The 14,301-nt window shown below is 39.6% G+C and overlaps 1 protein-coding gene across 3 annotated transcripts in view; it reads right to left on the bottom strand.

The window, feature by feature from the left end:
- The window catches only part of ADGRB3 (adhesion G protein-coupled receptor B3), an 888,911-nt gene that overhangs the window by 213,434 nt on the left and 661,176 nt on the right, over positions 1 to 14,301 (bottom strand). The window contains exon 18 of one of the 3 annotated variants that reach the window (XM_086316217.1): positions 7,072 to 7,503. The exons of the other annotated variants lie outside the window; for them this stretch is intronic. Coding sequence (XP_086172343.1) covers positions 7,299 to 7,503 — 205 coding nt within the window. The 3' untranslated portion in view covers positions 7,072 to 7,298. Of the gene's footprint in view, positions 1 to 7,071; positions 7,504 to 14,301 lie in introns of those variants that run through there. 3 annotated transcript variants of the gene reach the window in all.

Below are 14,301 nucleotides of genomic sequence, written 5' to 3'. Positions count from 1 at the left end.
TTCCCAGAGTCCAGAGTCCTACCTCATTGCCTTATCTAAACACCACTCCACCTATCACGACATTACAAAGTCACACCCCATTACAAGTGCTTTTCCTGTATACCACTAAGTAATAACAGTGTGTGTTCACTCTCATTTTTCTACACTAGAATACAAACTCAGGGGAGTAGGGGCCCTGTCAGCTTATTGATCTCTGTAGTTACCAGCACCCTAAACAGTAACTGGTTCCCTGAAGGTGCTTGAGAACCAGTTTTTCCAGGCATTTCTCTAGATTCTGGACATAGCAATGAACAATACTGATAAAGCCTTGCTCTTACAGAGCTTATACTCTGGTGGAGAAGACTGATTAAAATTAATGATTTGTTATGTCAGATAGCAATGAATTAATAAACTGCATACCTATAGTACATGCCACCGTTAAGAGGTTCAGAAACATGGAAGCAGAAAATAGCATCCTATGTGACAAATTTACAACTATTCATACAAATATATAAGAATAAAAGACTATGAAAAGACAAAACAGTGATTACGGAAGAGTAAGAATGTTAGGGAATCAGAAGGGGAAAGTTTTGAATTAGGCAATGGAAGATGGGGTGGGTGGATGTGAGCAAAGGGAGGAAAGGCTTTGTGCACATGAGATTAATTTCTTTCCAAAATACTGTGTGAATCCTTCTTTATTTTGGATTCTCTTATTTCCTCCCAGCCTTTCAACTGCCTAGCCTCCCACCTTTGGTTGGCATTATACCCAAGTCAATAGAACACCCACACTTGATGCCATTATAATATGAAGGTTTAATTTATACCTAACTCCAAACTTTTTTGGTGCCTCAACTAAAGATCCTCAATTAGATGAGAGAAGAGGATCAGGAGTCCTACATTTAGAGCAGGTGAGTGGAAATGTAAATTTGTAAAAATCAGTGGAGATTTACACTGAGCATCTAATATACCACAGTTATTCCTTTTCCATGAAATAGCATGTCCAAGGATACATGTGTTTATGCATATTTTCTTATCCTAAAGCCCAGAATTCAAGTTTTTCATTTAAGTGTATAAGTGGGTAACTGAAAAATCCAAGTGTAAAAAAACATCCTTAGAATAATGTTCATAAGAAGAAAGAACTTCTGTTAACTACTCTTATTCTACACACAAGAATAATAAATAAGATGTTGGTAAGAACTTTTGGAGGTGATGGATATTTTTATGGCATGGATTACGGTGATGGTTTTAAAGGTTTATACTTATCTCCAAAATCATCAAGTTGTCTACATTCAATATGTGCAGTTTTTTGTCTATGTCAATCATACCTCAATAAAGTAGTTTAAAAAAATAAAGCACATTGCTTTCAAAATTTAGACCAAACTTAAATCTAGTTACTCAATGTAATATGCATATATATGCAACATTATAAGCAATTACCATTTGTAAAATACATGAGTTGGTATGTAACAACCAATACTGGAATTGGTGATGGACAGGGAAGCCTGGCATGCTGCAGTCCATGGGGTCGCAAAGAGTTGGACATGACTGAGTGACTGAACTGAAAATATATACATTTAAAAATAAAAATGCTAATATATTTTTGATTTGAAAAAGTAGCAAATAAACTAGTTGAATAATAGCATCATTGAATATGAAAATAGAGAATTAATATTAAGTTGACCAGTAAAAGTTCAATTTACACCAAGACCAACTATCATAATTGTCATCTTTTATCTTCTGTCTTGCATTCAAAGGACCCCAGTGTATATAGTATTAATATTAACAGTATGACAAAAGAGCGAGGGTAAAGAGCAATTATTTCAAGTTCTCATAGCAACCCAGCAGGACAGTAGTAGTCTCTCTGTTGCAGTTGAAATACTGGAGCTCTGAGAGATAAAATATTTGCCTGCATTCAAATACAGGTCCGTCTGATCCTAGAGTCTGTGCCTCTTTCATTCTCCCTTACTGCCTTTCATTAGATAAAAAATAACCATTTGTGAAAAACCAAGGATTTCTCTTTTTTAAAGAGAAAAGCCAGAAGGGATAGCAAATATGTATGAAGAATTTCGCTTGTGGCAAAGCCTTCCCCATGACTAGGGTGCAGACAATGAGAATCTTACACGCCAAAATAAAATGTTTGGGTTTTACTACATGTAGAGGGTTGTCATTGATCAGTGGCACCACCTCACATGTCTGTATCGGGGATAGTTCACAGGAGTTAGTGTTTGTGAGGTACTCAGAACAGAACTTGGCACCTAAAGCTGTGTAAGAATTAAACAAACAAATCCTTAATCTTGTGTTTTAACTATTCACTAGAGGAACTCTCTTATGCATGTCACTTTTTTCCTCTAGGAAATCTATCCAGCTAAATATAAAATAGTATGCCCACCTAAACTTTAATTAGTTAATCATGTGTTAATTTGTTTTTAGTGATGTATCATTGACCTATGATATCATATTTTTCTCAGGGATACAATGCAATGGCAATATTTGCATATATTGCAAAATGACCCTCACAGTAAATCTAGAGTATCTTTTTAAACAAAAACAGGGGAACTACAGAGACCTCATTTGCTCTGCTCGTCCATCATGAAAATGTTATGGACTGAATCTTTTACTCTCCAAATTCATATGTTGAAGTCCCAAACCCAAGTGTCTCAGAGTTTTATTTGGAAAGAAAGACTTTCAATAGGTGACTAAGTGAAAACGAAGCCCTTATGGTGAGTCCCTGATCCAACAGAAGCAGAGGCCTTACAGGAGGAGTGAAGGACACACTGAAAAGGCCACAAGAAGAGACAGTGAGAGATGGGACTGTCTACTGGAGGAGGAACCAAATCTGCTTACACCTGGATCTCAGGCTTGCAGCACCTGGAACTCTGAGAAAAGCGTCCGCATGTTTGAGCCACCCAGCTCGCGTCGTTCTGTGACGGTGGCTCTAACAAACACCAGCAACAGACTTAAGCTGTGTGACATTTTATGAAGATTGACATGATGGATCTATTATTACCTGGAATGAGAGTTAGGACTTTAGTTCCCACAACATTAGCAACGGAGAAGATCTTTGCTACGCAATTAGGAGTTTACATGCTGGTGCTTACACTATACGTGTCCTAAAAAGGGAAACTTCTGTTTAGCAGTGACTTGAGATTCTCTGGGCAGTGTGCAACTTTTATCAGAAGAATATTCATTTTTCCTTTGAAATCAATAGCTGTTTCCTAAACTCCAAATTTCTCAAGATAAATAAGACCCTGTGACATGTTTATACTTTCACGAAGCATTTAAAAAAGGGAGTCATTTAGACTGGTGTTTAGAAAAATGGTCAAGGCCGGGAAGAAAGACAGGGACTGTATGTTCAGCCAGTATTGGCACAGTGCAGCCTTGTCTGGCCTTGTGTATGGAAAATCTCTTTGTGCACTAATTGCTCCAAACAGAAACCAATTGGTGCAAATCTGACTTCCCTGGGTCCAAGAAGCATGAAGAAGGGGTGGAAAGAAGAATGAGAGAAAGATAGGTAAGATCTGGGCTTTCAGCTGCTTCACGCTGTATGAAGACCAGCCAGTCTCTTAAATTTTGAGGAGTACAGTTTGCCATTTGTACAGTTTTGAAACGGTTCCACTAACAAAACTGAAAACTGAAAAAGTCTGATGTTTCCAAGTTCAGTTCAGTTCAGTCGTTCAGTCACGTCCAACTCTTTGCGACCCCATGAACTGCAGCATGCTAGGCCTCCCTGTCCATCACCAACTCCTGGAGTCCACCCAAACCCACGTCCATTGAGTCAGTAATGCCTCAAACCATCTCATCCTCTGTTGTCCCCTTCTCCTCTTGTCCTCAGTCTTTCCCAGCATCAGGGTCTTTTCAAATAAGCCAGCTCTTTGCATGAGGTGGCCAAAATATTGGAGTTTCAGCTTCAGCATCACTCCTTCCAATGAACATCCAGGACTGATATCCTTTAGGATGGACTGGTTGGATCTCCTTGCAGTCCAAAGGACTCTCAAGAGTCTTCTTCAACACCACAATTCAAAAGCATCAATTTTTCAGCGTTTAGCTTTCTTTATAGTCCAACTCTCACATCCATACATGACCACTGGAAAAACCATAGCCTTAATTAGACGGACCTTTGTTGGCAAAGTAATGTCTCTGCTTTTGAATATGCCTGTCTAGGTTGATCATAACTTTCCTTCCAAAGAGTAAGTGTCTTTTAATTTCATGGCTGCAGTCACTATCTGCAGTGATTTTGGAGCCCAGAAAAATAAAGTCAGCCACTGTTTCCACTGTTTCCCCATTTATTTGCCATGAAGTGATGGGACCAGATGCCATGATCTTAGTTTTCTGAATGTTGAGCTTTAAGCCAACATGTTCACCCTCCTCTTTCACTTTCATCAAGAGGCTCTTTAGTTCTTCTTCACTTTCTGCCATAAGGGTGGTGTCATCTGCACATGTGAGGTTATTGATATTTCTCCCAGCAATCTTGATTCCAGCTTGTGCTTCCTCCAGCCCAGTGTTTCTTATGATGTACACTGCATAGAAGTTAAATAAGCACGGTGACAATATACAGCCTTGATGTACTCCTTTTCCTATTTGGAACCAGTCTGTTGTTCCATGTCCAGTTCTAACTGTTGCTTCCTGACCTGCATACAGATTTCTCAAGAGGCCGGTGAGGTGGTCTGGTATTCCCATCTCTTTCAGAATTTTCCACAGTTTATTGTGATCCACATAGTCAAAGGCTTTGGCATAGTCAGTAAAGCAGGAATAGATGTTTTTCTGGAACTTTCTTATTTTTTTGATGATCCAGTGGATGTTTCCAAGGATGCAGTGAAAAGCAGGTATAAGAGGGGAGGCTTACCCCTTGATTCCTAGGACATCGAGATGTCTCTCTCTCCACCACTCAAGCAGAGTGGGGCCAAGGTGCCTGCCAGCACCAAGTTCTCCCTATAAAGAAGCACCCATCTCTGCAATGGAATCCAAGCGTTTGTCCACCGGATGAATGAGAAACATTAACAGCTAACATTTAACATTAACAGGTGGTGGTCCCAGCACTTTACACATAAAAGCATGTTAAAGTCTCATAATCTTGTTAGTGCATTATTACGATTACTCATTATATGATTGCTATTATGTATTATTATTACAACTCCCTGTTCAGAGATGAGAGAAACTAAATGCCTAAGGTCACACAGAAAATAAGCACCAAGTTGGTCCCAGAACCAGGCAGTGTAGCCCCAGAGGCTCTGCTCTTAAATATCAAGCTCTATAGACTCTAAGAGGGGCTACCCAGGTGGCACAAGTGATAAACAATATGCCTGCCAATGCAAGAGAGGTAAAGAGATGTAGGTTTGATCCCTGGGTCTGGAAGATCCCCTGGAGGAGGAAATGGCAACCCACTCCAATGTTCTTGTCTGGAGAATCCCATGGACAGAGGAGCCTGGAGGGCTACAGTTTATGGGGTCACAAAGAGTTGGACACGACTGAAATGACTCAACATGCATGCAGACTCTAAGAATAGTGAAGTTCTATTTATGAGCACCCAAATACCTCTCGTATGGTTGAGGGGTTACCCTACCTAGGGATTAAGAGAGTTGATCACCATTACTGAAGCCATGAAATTAAAAGATGCTTCCTCTTTGAAAGAAGAGTTATGACCAACCTAGATAGCATATTCAAAAGCAGAGACATTACTTTGCCAACAAAGGTTCATCTAGTCAAGGCTATGGTTTTTCCAGTGGTCATGTATGGATGCGAGAGATGGACTGTGAAGAAAGCCAAGTGCCGAAGAATTGATGCTTTTGAACTGTGGTGTTGGAGAAGACTCTTGAGAGCCCCTTGGACTGCAAGGAGATCCAACCAGATCATTCTGAAAGAGATCAGTCCTGGGTGTTCTTCGGAAGGAATGATGCTAAAGCTGAAACTCCAGTACTTTGGCCACCTCATGTGAAGAGTTGACTCACTGGAAAAGACTCTGATGCTGGGAGGGATTGGGGGCAGGAGGAAAAGGGGATGACAGAGGATGAGATGGCTGGATGGCATCACCAACTCGATGGACATGAGTGTGAGTGAACTCCAGGAGCTGGTGATGGACAGGGAGGCCTGGCGTGCTGCGATTCATGGGGTCGCAAAGAGTCAGACATGACTGAGAGACTGAACTGAACTGAAACCGGCTCTTAAAAAGTAGAACCAAATCTAGAAGCTAATACCTCTCACACTCACACTCCTTCTCACACAACCAAAATCTATTTGGGGCAAGAGGGTGGAACTCAATGCTACTTCATGTCTTTGCCTTAAGCTGCCAAACCATGCCCTTACTAAGAAGGAACCAGATAGGTATTAAGAAAGCCTGCCTATCTTCATTCTGGAACACCTGGAGAGGATGTAGTGACAGCATCCGGGCCCAGAGAGAAAGGCCTCCTCAGCAGTGGTCCAACCCAGCCAGCATCCCCATCGCCCCGGGTCCCCATGGGAGACAGGACGGAGTACCAAGTCCTGTCACGTGCAGCCCCACGCTCTCAATGCAGGTCTGCATGGAGATGCTCGTTCCCACCAAACTTGGGTTTGGATGAAGCTTCCTTCCCTTTTCTTAACCATCAGTCATATGCCTTATATGTCAAAGAATTAAAAGGGAATCCGCATTTCTTCTCTTGTAGACATTTACAGCAAATCCTCGGGGCTTCCCTGGGGGCTCAGACAATAAAGTCTCTGTCTGCAAAGCAGGAGACCTGAGTTCAATCGCTGGGTCAGGATGATCCCCTGGAGGAGGAAATGGCAGCCCACTCCAGTGTTCTTGCCTGGAAAATTCCATGGACGGAGGAGCCTGGTGGGCTACAGTCCATGGGGTTGCAAACAGTCAGACATGACTGAGCGACTTCACTCACATAGCGAGTCCTCAGGTAAATGGAGAAGCAAGAAGGAGAGAAATTCTAAAGTGGAATTTGTTGCCTTGAAGATTTACAGAGAGAGTGAGAAGGAAGAGAAAGACAGGGAGAAGAAAACATTCTGAAAATGCAATGAATACAGTGGATGGAGGAGACGGATAAGGGAGGTACTGGGAGCTGGAAGGACAGTGAGCACCAGGGGTCAAGGACCAGAACACACTAAAGATTGATCTCATTCACTGGCTTTATTTTTCCCAACCAGACTTCACCCAGGTTTCCCATGGGTCAAGTTCTGAAATAGTGTCATCTTAATTTATGTTATATTTCGTAGTTCACATAGACCTTCTCATTCCTTAATTTACAGAACAAATCTATGACATGCTCAAAGTAGGTCATTATTTGATTTCCAGGGTAGAAAAGCAAGATCCAAAGGGTCAAATAGTTTTACAAAGGTCACACAGCTGGTCTGCGGACCAGCTCAGGTATCCCACAGTCCAATATTTCACCAAGCTCGGGTTCTCTTTTCCAAAGGATGCTCCCTTGGGGTGGTGCTCTTCCATGTGGTCTCACAGTGGCAGGAAAGGTAACCAGCATCTCACTGTTTCCAATTGTCTCTGTCTCTCCTGATGCTGTATGTGATTGAGCTGAGAAGACAGAACTGAGAAAAAAGTACATATACCGAAGTGCACCTGCATCCACCATCTGAGCTATTCCTTCATAAAGTTCTCCTTTTCAGGACAACAAAGTTTAAGGGTCATGAAGTAAGAGAATACTTAATTCATTTCAGGTTTTTTTTTTTTTTTTTTCTTGCTGGTATGTACCTCCCATCTTGCCATCAAGCTGCTTCATCACACTCTGGCCTACTCTGGGAGAAGAGGGAGCCACAGAAGTGGGGTTGCTGAGTCAGGGGGAGCAAATGGCCTATTCAAGGAATGCAGAAGGTAGGAGCAGGCAGAATGGGTCTCACAATAACCTTGAAGAGTCAATTCAAGTCTTGATTTAAAAGTGAGAAGAAATCTAGTTTAAGGTAGCTTAACTTCATGGTTTGCTTGAACTCATGATATTGAAACATAACAAAAAGGATGATCATCAAATATGAATTTGCAAGAAAAACCTTGCAGTTGGCAGTGAAAAGTTATAAGCATCTGTAGACAAAAGCTCTCAGTGGGTTGGGAACATGTCTGTTTTGTTCATAGTTGCTTCAGTCCTACCAACATTAGTGCAGAATATAACGAGCTCTTGAAAATCTCTCTTTAATAAAAATGAATAAATGACTATGAAGGAAACAGAAAAAAATTTCAAAATATAAGCAAGATCTCATAAGTGAGAATCAGCACTACAGACACAAAGAAATGGATAACCCAGCTTGGTCTTCTTTGAAATAAGAAAAACCAATCATTGAAAGACTTCAAGGTTTAGAATCATTTCACTGTTTCCTACTATAGATGAGAGAGGACTTGCAGGTCAGAATTCCTGAGGCTCAGATGAAAGCTGAGGATTATTAGGATGCCAGGACCATGCCTGTCAAGTTGCCCTTCCCTGATCCTCACAACCTAGTTTTAAGTTTCCAACTATAGACTTAGATAAGGAAATATTCACTCACAGTGGTCCCAAGAGTGCATGGAGCTTACTTTCCAGGCAACAAGGTGGGGTGGAAAAAACATTTAACTAGGAGTAGGAAGCCTAGGAAATGGCAACCCACTCCAGTGTTCTTGCCTGGAGAATCCCAGGGACGGGGGAGCCTGGTGGGCTGCCGTCTATGGGGTCGCACAGAGTCGGACACGACTGAAGTGACTTAGCAGCAGCAGCAGCAGCAGCAGCAGGAAGCCTAGATTCTTGTCTTAGTTTCACCACTACTGACTATATAAATAGATATAAAATTCTTAATATTTGGAGGCCAGTAGTATTTCATTTCAAGGAAGTAGCAATATTTGTTGAGAGAATTACATGCAATCAAGTATATGAAAACATTCTGTAAATGCAAAAAGCACCATACAAATATAAAACACTATTATGATTATATTCTGCAAAGGACCTCTCTATCTTAAAATAGGATTAGATGCCATTAGTAAATAAGATTAAATAAGTTGTATGTATCTTACAAAGTAAAGAGACCAGAATTTTATTGATGAGCAGTCTAAGGTCAACTGCTGACTCACTTTAGCAGAAATTGGCCTAAATTATAATAGATGTGTCTATTTATAATTCTGAGAGATTCCCTAGGGAGACTCATATTGAATAAAATGGTATTTTTACCAGACAGAATTCTTTTCCACAGAAATTAATGTGAATATTAATATGAGCTACTCTGGTGCTAGTCACTTTAATAATTCCACAACATTTCTAACAAAGCAATAATAATAGATGTTTATGACTTTTCTTGTGCTAAGTCAAGATAAATCCTGAAATCTTTCATTGCTGATGAAAAATCTTTAATATGAAACAACTCCATTGTGGACAAACAGTAGAGAGAATTCTATACATAAAAAGTGCTGGTATAAAGGCAAGCATTAAAACATAGTTGGACCAATAATTTTTAGGTGAATATTTCCCAAAGGGACTGACCCTCTGGTGGTCAATAATGAACCATTCAAGTCTTGTGACTTCATGAGAGAAAAGATGTTCTTGATAAATTTGACAGTTTTTGACATTCCTGTATTATCCCCCATTGTGGAACTGTAGTTATTCTTCTATTTCTATGTGTTTCTAAAGTACACACAGGGCAAAAATAAACACAACATTATAAAGCAATTATCCTCTAATTGAAAATAAAAAAAAAAATAAAGTACACACAGTTCTCCAGAACAAATGCTATTAACTTCAATGGGCATCATTTCATGAGTGACCGTGAGGAAAAATACAGACATTATTTCTGTCCCATTAAATTCAACAATTTACCTTTTACCATAAAAAACCACAGAACATTTGTGATATTATTTTTATCTTACTATATGTACTTAATTATATTATGTATGAAGAAGCATTTAAAATTAAATTCCACTTATTTGTGAAGTTCAGTAAAGATAAATGGAGGCAAATGGTTTATTCAGAGGAGCACCTTTCAAATAAACTTTGTTATATATTTTTTTAAAAATTAAAAATGCTTAATCTTGACCACATAGATAATTTTAAATGAGTTTTACGATTTTTGTTTTTAATATGATTTGGACATACAATGGCACCCCAAACTGTACCTGTTGTGAAACATCATGAATCATAAAAAGAGACTCTGGGAGGGAGACATAATGAAAATGGTCTTCAAATATTTCATGGATAGTAATCCCCAGAGTAGAAGGCATTTTTTTTTTTTTTTTTTTGGCTACTCCTTGAAGCATGCAGTCTTAGTTCCCCAGCCAGGGATTGAACTTGGGCCCCCTGTAGTGGAAGTGCAGAGTCTGACCCACTGGACCACCAGGGAGATCTATAGTAGAAGGCATTTCATGGAGAATGCTCCTTGTTCTATCAGGGTAGAAAGCAAAAAACAAGAAAAAAAAAAAAAAACCCTTACAGTTTTATGAAAATAATAATTCACTGAATCTGGACCTCACTCCCTTCTGCAGCCACAGCCAGAACAAGGCAATATTGATCACTTAGCCTTCCTGAGAACAGACGCAGAGAAAGACAGGAGTCTTATAAAAGAAATCACTTCTCAACAGGACTGTTGAAAAGAACCAGTCTGAGTTCCTTTGGTTTACCAGCACTTTGGTCATCACTTGGACAAGCCATAGAACAATTCATTTTCTGAATGACCCCAAACTAAAGGGAGTCCACAGCCTCCAGCCTCCTTGCTTTTTGCTGATGTCAACACTGTTCTGGAACAAGGAGCTTGGTGAGCGGCCAGGCTGGCTCATTCCGGGTCTCTCACAGCTTTTCCCTTTCACATTTGCTGTGCTCTCCTCTCAAGAGCCTGTTCTGCAAAGCTGTGCAAGCTTCATAGACAGGTGGGCTTGTGGGAATGCCTACACGCAGAACATCTCCCTAGACAATGCTCTTCTTTGATTTGTGTGAAAAGTGATTTTCATTCTGCTTTGAAACTGGCTAAGTTCCAGGAAACCAAACTCATCAGGTATCAGCTTCAAAGGGGACGTGAAGTCGCAATATGAAAATGTTATTGATGGCACATGACTGCCTAAACGTCGATACTACATGAGTCATGTAATTTCAGTTGACAATCGTTTTGTTGCTGTTTTATTAGGTCACTCATTTGAAGAATGACTTGAATGCCCAATGGAGCATCACACCCAGCTTCCTTTATCCTTCTGAACAGGCTTTCCCCAACTCCCTCTGTAGAAGAAACCTCTGACAAGGCTAAGTGATTACCTTCTCCCCTTATCAACACACATGCATGCACATTCACACACACACAGAGATTTACTCTGTGTATTTTAAAATCTAGTATTCTGATTTCCTTTCTCTGTTTGATCACTTTGGTCCTTCTGGGCTATTATGACTTGATGTGTTTGTTATTAATAAAGGCATTTCTTACACAAAGATATATATATATATATTTTTTTTTTTGGAAATATAAGTCCAAAATGCATCAGCTGCCAGATTCTTGTATAGGGCTGTCATTTAACATTTGGGAGTTCACAATATGCTAATTGCTTCTCAGATCATACAGAACTCATCTGTATTCTTTGCATCCTAAGAGTCAATGGTAAGTAGGTTCTGCCTTTGAAAGATAAGGCACAGACATATTTTATTTCTTTCAGTTACAGGAATAGAGCCCTAAATAGAGCCTCATGAAATAAGATCAACATATGCTTCTTGTAAAAGAAACGATAAGAATGAGTAAAGAGTTCAGGAAACTCTTCACTATTCAGGGGGTATAGACAGAACAGAGGGAGATAAAACGCAAGGAGAAATTCTGAGAGAGAAGGCTCTGGTGCTTGTATCATTATGCCATGTTCTGTTCTGCACTGTGCTGAAAATGTTCCTGGATCAGTTTAACCTGATGCCTTAGCTACATAGCAGTTTTTCTTTCATGAATGACGTGGGAGGGTTTATACACTCTCCTACCAGTCCTGTGGCCAAGGAGAGGTACAGTCCAAACTTTCAAACAATACATCAGTGAATAAAAATCTGTGAATCTTTAAGAAGAGTTTTCATGCTGTATTCTTCTCTGTTCTGCGTTTTGTTAATACTAGAGTTAGATGAGGCAGGTTACATGTATAGTATAATCATAGATTCTTGAATTTTCATTACACCCAACTTCCAAAATGGCTATACAATATATTTTTTGCCCTGTTTTCCCATACATGTTGTTTTCCTCTAAAGAAGCATTTGGGGGCTAAATCCAATTTAGAAAAAATAAGAGAATTTATGTAATATTAAAAAATAAAACAATGAAGTGAGAATGTGAGTGCTTCAAGTCTATGAGTGTGTAGTGTGTGAATGGCTCCTGTGCTTAATTTAAAAGAATGACTGTGATTCAGAAAACAATCTTTTTGCTAGACTGTGTATGAAGAAAATAATTTAAAACTTCCAAATCATACATTTAAAAATTAAATCTCAAGTATTCTTCAATGGCATCTGGTCCCATCACTTCATGGTAAATAGATGGGGAAACTGGAAACAGTGACAGACTTTATTTTCTTGGGCTCCAAAATCATTGCAGATGGTGATTGTAGCCATGAAATTAAAAGATGCTTGCTCCTTGGAAGAAAAGTTATGACCAACCTAGACAGTTTATTAACAAGCAGAGACATTACTTTGCCCACAAAGGTCCATCTAGTCAAAGCTATGGTGTTTCCAGTAGTCATGTATGGATGTGAGAGTTGGACTATAAAGAAAGCTGAGCGTTGAAGAATTGATGCTTTTGAACTGTGGTGTTGGAGAAGACTCTTGAGAATCCCTTGGACTTCAAGGAGATCCAACCAGTCCATTCTGAAGGAGATCAGTCCTGACTATTCATTGGAAGGACTGATGCTAAAGCTGAAACTCCAATACTTTGGCTATCTGATGAGAAGAGCTAACTCATTTGAAAAAAGCCTGATGCTGGGAAAGATTGAAGGTAGGAGGAGAAAGGGACGGCAGAGGATGAGATGGTTGGATGGCATCCCCGACTCAATGGACATGAATTTGAGTAAGCTCCGGGAGTTGGTAATGGACAGGGAGGCCTGGCGTGCTGTAGTCCCTGGGGTCGCAAAGAGTTGGACACGACTGAGCAACTGAACTGACTGACTGATTCTTCAAGTACCCCAAAAAATACACCCCATGTAAATTGTTGATTTAGAATGACAAGGGTATTTCTGAAAACATTTTCATTTACATTGTTTTCTCTTCCATCAGCAATCATTCTTCTGGGTTCATATGAAAGCATTTTTTATCCTTTCTACAGATCCATGTATGCATTTTTTTAAAAGAAATCAATAAGATAGAAATATATCTTGAAAGGTCAAATTCTTCCAGTAAGGCAACAATGTCAGGCCAGTTTATAACGTTAAACATAAAAATAATGCTTCTTTGAACTTGATGAATATTTTAGGATGGTAAATTCTATATGTGACAGAAAATTACAAAACTCCATGTATAACTAAGGTACACTGGATTAATGATGTATTTGGTATAGGTTTTTTTTTTTCTTGTACATTATTTTTAATTTGTTACAATTTTTCTTGATGGTGGTGGAAGCTACGATGGCAACAGTCATTTTTATTTGGGATGGAGGAAAGAAAGATTACATTTGCATTTTTCCAAGTCATATGAGAAAAGTCAAACTGCCACATTCATTTTCCTGTTTCTTAGAGCACGTAGGACAGATACAAACAAATGATGAACATGACACTGAAAGCTGGCGGATAGGGACCCGTTTCTTTGTAATGGATGGACCTACACAGAGTCACTGGTTTCAATCATGGTTTGTTAAGGTTATTAGGATTCAAGAGTGCCTTGAAACCGCTGCATCCATTTCTTTATGGACAAACTGTCACGGTCAGCAGCCTCAATTGTTATTTGATTTATGAAGAGTAAAATAGTATTACTCCCTTTTGTCTACATACCCTAACATTTTCTAGAGTTATTGCACCAGCTTTTATTGAATTTATTTTTATTTCAATGGGAACAAGATGGCCATGTTAATTAATTTTCATAATAATTTTATCATAGCAGCATGGAGGGTGGAAGGCACAATTTTTTACATTATCTATATTCATAAGGCGCAAGAAATAATATGAGGATGTTTACTTCCATAAAATGAGTTTGTTCAGACCTGTGAAGTTTGTTTTCATTCCTATCTCTTCAAATCTATAGTATTTCATCCTCCTCCAGCAAGTGCTCAGTCGTGTTCAGTTCTTTTGGGCCCCCATGGACGATAGCCCGTCAGGCTCCTCTGTCGTTTCCCAGGCAAGAATACTGGGGGGTTTGCCATTTCCTCCCGCAGGCAAACTTCCCAACCCAGGGAACGAACCCACGTCTCCTGCATTGGCAAGCAGATTCTGAGCTGCCTGGGAAGCCT

The sequence above is a fragment of the Bos grunniens genome, chromosome 9 (genome assembly GCF_055505025.1).
Source record: "Bos grunniens cultivar Pamir isolate PY7600 chromosome 9, Bosgru_T2T1.0, whole genome shotgun sequence".
Lineage (NCBI taxonomy): Eukaryota > Metazoa > Chordata > Mammalia > Artiodactyla > Bovidae > Bos > Bos grunniens.
This window is presented reverse-complemented; position numbering and strand designations above follow the sequence as displayed.